Source organism: Thunnus maccoyii, chromosome 14 (genome assembly GCF_910596095.1).
Source record: "Thunnus maccoyii chromosome 14, fThuMac1.1, whole genome shotgun sequence".
NCBI lineage: Eukaryota > Metazoa > Chordata > Actinopteri > Scombriformes > Scombridae > Thunnus > Thunnus maccoyii.
The window spans coordinates 21776547-21782824 of NC_056546.1; the positions used below are offsets into that span (position 1 = coordinate 21776547).

At 41.3% G+C, this 6278-nt stretch overlaps 1 protein-coding gene across 2 annotated transcripts; it reads left to right on the plus strand.

Moving 5' to 3' along the window:
* LOC121912247 (spastin-like) lies at nucleotides 1–5962 on the plus strand. 2 transcript variants are annotated; one of them, XM_042434416.1, is made up of 16 exons: nucleotides 1–395; nucleotides 477–560; nucleotides 642–725; nucleotides 1847–2013; nucleotides 2114–2232; nucleotides 2332–2425; nucleotides 2536–2610; nucleotides 2746–2817; nucleotides 3923–3998; nucleotides 4120–4211; nucleotides 4343–4422; nucleotides 4518–4560; nucleotides 4691–4770; nucleotides 4858–4928; nucleotides 5028–5068; nucleotides 5181–5962. In XM_042434416.1, exons 1-16 carry the CDS (start codon nucleotides 278–280, stop codon nucleotides 5304–5306), a joined length of 1422 nt encoding a protein of 473 aa, XP_042290350.1. In that variant the 5' UTR covers nucleotides 1–277; the 3' UTR covers nucleotides 5307–5962. The 2 variants fall into 2 exon arrangements, with proteins under 2 accessions (XP_042290350.1, XP_042290352.1); XM_042434418.1 differs by lacking the exons at nucleotides 1–395; nucleotides 477–560; nucleotides 642–725 and adding an exon at nucleotides 1271–1385.
* The last annotated feature ends 316 nt before the right edge of the window (nucleotides 5963–6278 follow it).

Sequence of the window (6278 nt, forward strand, 5' to 3'; positions counted from 1 at the left end):
GACGGAACAGGAGGGCGGGGACTGCTGTGTAGCCTAGCGTGCAGCACACGCGAAAGCGGAAGTTAGCGGTAGAAATGTTTGTGTTGTGATGAGGCACCACAATTTCTGTCACATATGTAGCAAAACTGTTGTTTTACAAACCTCAAACTGAGGCTCGACCGGATTATAAAAGCGACTGAAGGGCTTAATTTCACTGTAACGTATTTCATAACTAGGCTAACTCTTAGCTGCAACTAACGTTACTAACGTTAGGAGCAACGAGACAAACGAAAGAGCAATGTCGGTGAAAACAAACGCAAGTAAAGGCAAAGACAGTAGCGAAGTTATTAAAAACCACCATAAACTGGCGTTTGAGCATATATCCAAGGCACTGAAGATCGACGAAGATGATACAGGTTTGTTTCTTGTGCATATGAGTAATAACGTGTGTGTGTGACAGCTGGTCATAGTAACCCCGTTCCTCTCTGCGGTGACAGGAGACAAGGAGGCGGCTGCGCAGTGGTACAAGAAAGGGATTGCTGAGCTTGAAAGGGGAATAGCAGTGGAGATCACGGGACAAGGTAACATCTAAACAAACAGTCACATGAACATGGAGTGCAGTGTTGACATACTGTAGTCTAACTCCCATGTTTTGTTAACAGGAGAGCAACATGACCGGGCAAAGAGACTTCGAGATAAAATGGTCAACAATCTCACCATGGCAAAAGACAGGCTGGCTCTTTTAGGTAAGTGACACCTTCGTCGTCTGAGTCCGACATAACTGGTGGCCCATCCATATTATGGATGTAATATGCCTGGGGCCAGTAAAAGTTTATGCAGGGCAAGTTGATTGGCCAGTCAGAGTGATGGGTAAGTCCCCTTTAAATACGGTCATCCATCGTATTTGTCTTAACCACCCTCCAGGACAACTTCCGCGTGCGTCACGTGATGCACACTGACCCCAAAAGACCTTTTCCCATACACTTACTTTGTGAAAGAGACATCTGTAAATCAGTGGCTAAATTTTTTTTAGCGTCACAACCCCCGTGAAATGACTCATTTCATTCTCAGAATTTGATACATTTGGTCCAATAACATTTGGAAAGTCTAGAAGAGCCGCACAATTGAATTACTTTATCCCCGTTCAAGTTAGCAGAAGGCTAAACTGGAAGTTAGACAGTTTGGCCGGTAGAAGTATCTGGCACGCCTGCTCTATGGGCCACATGATCCTGGAAGATCCAGGTAATTTTATAACTGGAAGATGAACTATTTTGGCTTCATGCGTCACTGAGCAACTTTCATTAGAATGAACGGAGCTCCGCCTCCAACGTTGTATCCAGTTCAAGAAACATACAAGGCTACGAAAAGAAAGAGGAGCTTTCTATGCGTGGAAAACAGCGACTGTGGTATGTTTTGTACAGTTTGCCAGCGATTCCCTGCAAAGTCCGATCGAGGGGGTTCGTTTTTAAAGAGACTGACAATTATCGAAAACATGCTCATGACACACATGACAAAAGTAGAAACCACTTGCAGTGTAAGCTAGCCAAGTGGATGGCGGATAACCCGTCATCAGGCCCACTTAATATACATATCCCTAACTAAAGGAAAACATCCAAATCTAAAGGGAACTTCACTGTTGTACATGTTATATGTATAATGAATAAATCACAAAAATTATGGAAAAAAGAATTATTTTCACTTTTTGGCTGCTGGGCCAGTGAAAATATACAAGGGGCCAGTAAAACTCTGATCTACTGGCCAAGTGGGCCAGCGGGGAAAAAATGTAACATTACTAGTTTTACCAAAATAAATATGATTTCCTCAGAGAAACTCGATACTGAAGATCAACACTGCTCTTGTTTTACAGAGGCAACATTGGCATCTAAAAGGAGGAGTGATCCCCAGAAGGCATCACATCACGTCCCCCCTCAGCCAAAGCCTGTTCCCAAAAGCCAGCCTGCAGTGCGAGGTGTGCCCGGTAACATCAGGCCCTCCACTGCTGTCAGACCGCCGTCTAGGCCCACTGATCTGAGGGTGATTTGTTTAATTAAGTTCAGTTGTCCAGTTGCTATTTCAAGACCTCTGATGATGATTAAGGGTGTAATGTTTTCTGCATGTTTTGGTTGCTGCATAGGTGACCCCACGGGTGGGAAAAGCCCAAAATGGAAAACAGCCCAAAAAGACAGATATGAGAAATTTTAAGAATGTGGACAGCAAGCTAGCCAACTTGATCCTGAATGAAATTGTTGACAGGTACGTCGAGGCAAAGCTACAATACTTTTTGTGTCAGTTAGATGTACATGAAAAACAAACCTGCGCTGCATTTAAAGGATCTTGCTCTGTTCATTGCAGTGGAGCGTCTGTGTCCTTTGAAGACATTGCGGGACAGAATCTGGCTAAGCAAGCACTCCAAGAAATCGTCATCCTTCCCGCCTTAAGACCAGAGGTGATCACTTAAAAACATTTGGTTTCTGGTTTCAGTGCTTCATGCTCACCATAACTGTGATGTTACAGATTTGTTACAGATTTACATTTAGTTCTTTTTCACATTTTTAGCTCTTTACTGGCCTGAGAGCTCCGGCACGTGGTTTGCTCTTATTTGGCCCTCCTGGTAATGGGAAAACCATGCTGGTGAGTTAAATGTTCTCTCCAACACAAAAAGCAGATGAATTCAGATCAAACTCTGCTTCATAATTTGCATTTAGCTGTTGATAGTCATAGCTCAGTTATTATCAGTTGAGTCACAGCCTTTGCTTCCTCTTACAGGCCAAAGCAGTCGCAGCGGAGTCAAATGCCACATTTTTCAACATCAGCGCTGCCAGTTTGACCTCAAAATATGTAAGTTGATCCCGTAACACTGAATGTACACAGCCTCCAGCTATGCTCTGGCTCAGTCAAGGCTCTATCGCGGTTTCAGTTTCCACTGGAAACATTTCCGAATGGGATATATTATACGATATTGTTGTTTTCTTGACATTTTTGTATTTTACAAGCATAAATACATGTTTGCAGCTCATCTAGATGTGGTAACAGATGCTTTGTGGCTAAACTTGAATGATGACCTTTTGTTGCTTCTAACCTTCTCAGTCATCACTCATTTTAAATGTCATGTTCCTGTGTACATTAGCTGTAACTTTAAGTGCTGTCTTTGTTGGTGTAGGTCTCCACAATGCACCAAATGTAGTGTGTAGGTGAACTTGGCCTTTTTTTACCTTCTGTTAGAGATGCACCGATTGCAATTTTCTTGACCAATTCTGATTTCCGATATTTTAAAAGTCTGACCTGCCGATTCTGATTTTCTTTCTTTCTTTATATATTTCCTTTCTTTCTAAGAACTATAGTTGACAGCATACACCAACATTTTATGGAACTGACATTTATTGAAATTCAATTGTATGTTCATTAACTATTTAAATAACTTACATTTCTCTTCTTGAATTTGGGCCTGTTCCCCAGGGTGATGTTTGTCTGATTAAGTTAGTTGTTCCAAATGTTTTCAAGCCTGCTCTTCTACGCCTTATTTCGGACCCAAAGGTATCACATATTGCGAGCTTTGTGTCTTCTTCCTTCATGCTGAAGTCCTTCCACACCAGCGACGTTTGTGTGTGGCTACACTGCCTGTGAGCTGTGTGCGCAGTGTGCATGTTGTGTGTGTGTGTGTGTGTGTGTGTGTGTGTGTGTGTGTGTGTGTGTGTGTGTGTGTGTGTGTGTGGCTACGCTGTCTGTGAGCTGCGTGCGCAACATGCATGTTGTGTGTGTGTGTGTGTTTACACTGCCTCTGCTGTAGCTGCTGCTGTGTGCTTGATATGAACCATACTGCAGCTATGTGCAGAAAATATGACTGGCAAAAGACACGGTCATGGCCGATCAGCTGAAAACTGTCCGATTTCGATCGGTGGCTGATTGATCGGTGCATCTCTACTTTCTGTCATCTCCATTCCAGGTGGGAGAGGGTGAGAAGCTTGTCCGAGCGTTGTTTGCAGTCGCCAGAGAGTTGCAGCCCTCCGTCATCTTCATTGGTTTGTATTACTCTATTTATAGACCAGATGTGTTCCAAACACCACATTTGAGCCCATAACTAACCTTTATCAAATTAATTTAGAGTAAATATTTGTCATGTTGTTTTCATTTTGCATTCAGATGAAGTTGACAGTTTGCTTTGTGAACGGAGGGAGGGAGAACACGATGCCTCCCGTCGATTAAAAACCGAGTTCCTCATTGAATTCGACGGGGTAAGAGCAGCAGTGCTGTCGCTCTAATAAGGCCTCTGAAATTTGATCAGGAGCCATCTTCATGCTGCTTACGTCACCACTATCTCAGAGTGCACTGGTGTTATTTCCACAACTGTGCTTTTTGGTTTCAGGTGCAGTCAGGAGGGGATGACAGGGTACTTGTAATGGGAGCGACCAACAGGCCTCAGGAACTTGATGAAGCAGTTCTGAGGTATATTATGTAACCCGACATGCTGTACAACTATTATGTTTGGGTTTTTTTTGGTACAAGGTCAACACCATTTTTCTCTTGTGTTTATCTTACAGGCGCTTTGCAAAAAGAGTCTATGTGGCATTGCCTGATGAGGAGGTATTTGCTGTGTAAACTTTATCACAGTTCATTGCTATGATCAGTGTCTTTTGTCAGCTTTGAGATTTGAATGGTGTAGGATTTATTTTTTTGGTTCACTGAGTTATAGATGCAACTCTCATCCCTCTAGACAAGATTCACGCTGCTGAAAAATCTTTTGGGAAAACACGGGAATCCACTGAATAAAAATGAGCTGACCTATCTTGCAAAGTGAGTTTCATATGTACACGACATGCAGCCATTTCACCTCAATTTTTATGTTGACTTGCATTAATTTCCAAATGTGTAACTTGACAGAGCGTCTGCAGGATATTCAGGAAGTGATCTGACATCATTAGCCAAAGATGCTGCACTCGGGCCGATTAGAGGTAAGACCCCTTGATCACGTTTTATTTATGTACTTATATTTTAGCTTCATGGTGGGCTTGATCGGCTTCATTTTAATATGAAATCTGTCTCTTGTACAGAGTTGGGACCAGACCAAGTCCGAAGTATGGCTGCTAGTGAGGTGAGACAATGCTGTTAAAATACTCACAATGTTGCAGATATCTTCTTTACACTTTTTTGCCATAATGTATTAGTACTTACCTATGAAAATATACTTTTGTGTGTATTCACAGATGCGCAACATCAAGAAGAAAGACTTTGAGGATTCCCTGAAGCGCATTAAGCCCAGTGTTAGCCCAGCGACTCTTAATATGTATGCCAAATGGAACAAAGATTTTGGTGACACAACAGCTTTTTGAACCTAGTAGTTCATTTTCACTCCTAAAAAAAAAAAAAACTGGAAAGAGAGCAACAGTAGATTCCTTTGTTTTACTCTACGGGTATAAGATGTCATTAACATTATGGCACACAGATCTCTTACTGTACTTAACTTCCCTGTTTTAATAATGCTAATAATAATAATTAATAATAAAAGAAATGCTTTAAGATTTTTATGAGTTTCTCTACTGTATTATTACACTCCTCAAACATTTTCTTACTACATAATTCTCAAGAATGCCTTGCAAAATGACAAGTGATCTTTCTCTTGCCGCAAGTTTCTGTAAATCCTGACAAATTCTGACATAGCCTGACTTAATTGGATGATTTTTTTGCATCCATTAATTGCCTGATGTACTGACTTGTTGATGGTATAGATTATCAAGTGCTCTCTGTATTTATGCACATGCAAGAATGATAATAATTGGAAAAAAGTTTCCATAATGGGTGCTTTTGTATAATAAGACTTGTGAAAAAGCATTTTCAGCTTGTAGATACAAAAACTTGTACTTGAAAATAGAAGATCTAATGAATTGTGTTGTCCCAAAAACATTTATGATATTTAGCTGAAAAGTATCAGAACTGTAATGGCTTCCTACTTTTTGTCATGCATGAATAAATCCATTCAAGAAGTTTCTCCAGCTTTATTTTTCCTCTGATCATACCATTCACAGATTAGTCCAGTGCTGCAGTCTTGTAGGTAGATGGTGCTGCGGTTCTGCTTTTGCCTTTTCCACGACTCCTCTCTGTGGTCTGAAAGCTGCGTCTAGAATCGGCAGATATTTTGCCTGCAAGCACTGATGTGTGGAATGCAGTAAATTGCTATTAATGAAAATAAAGACCTTGTTCTGCTGTGTTGACTGTCAGGTTGAATGACAGATTGGATCAAGTTTGCAGTTTTGAATGTCAGGTAGTTACAGCTCTTAAAGTAGGAAACTCGGTGTCTTCACACA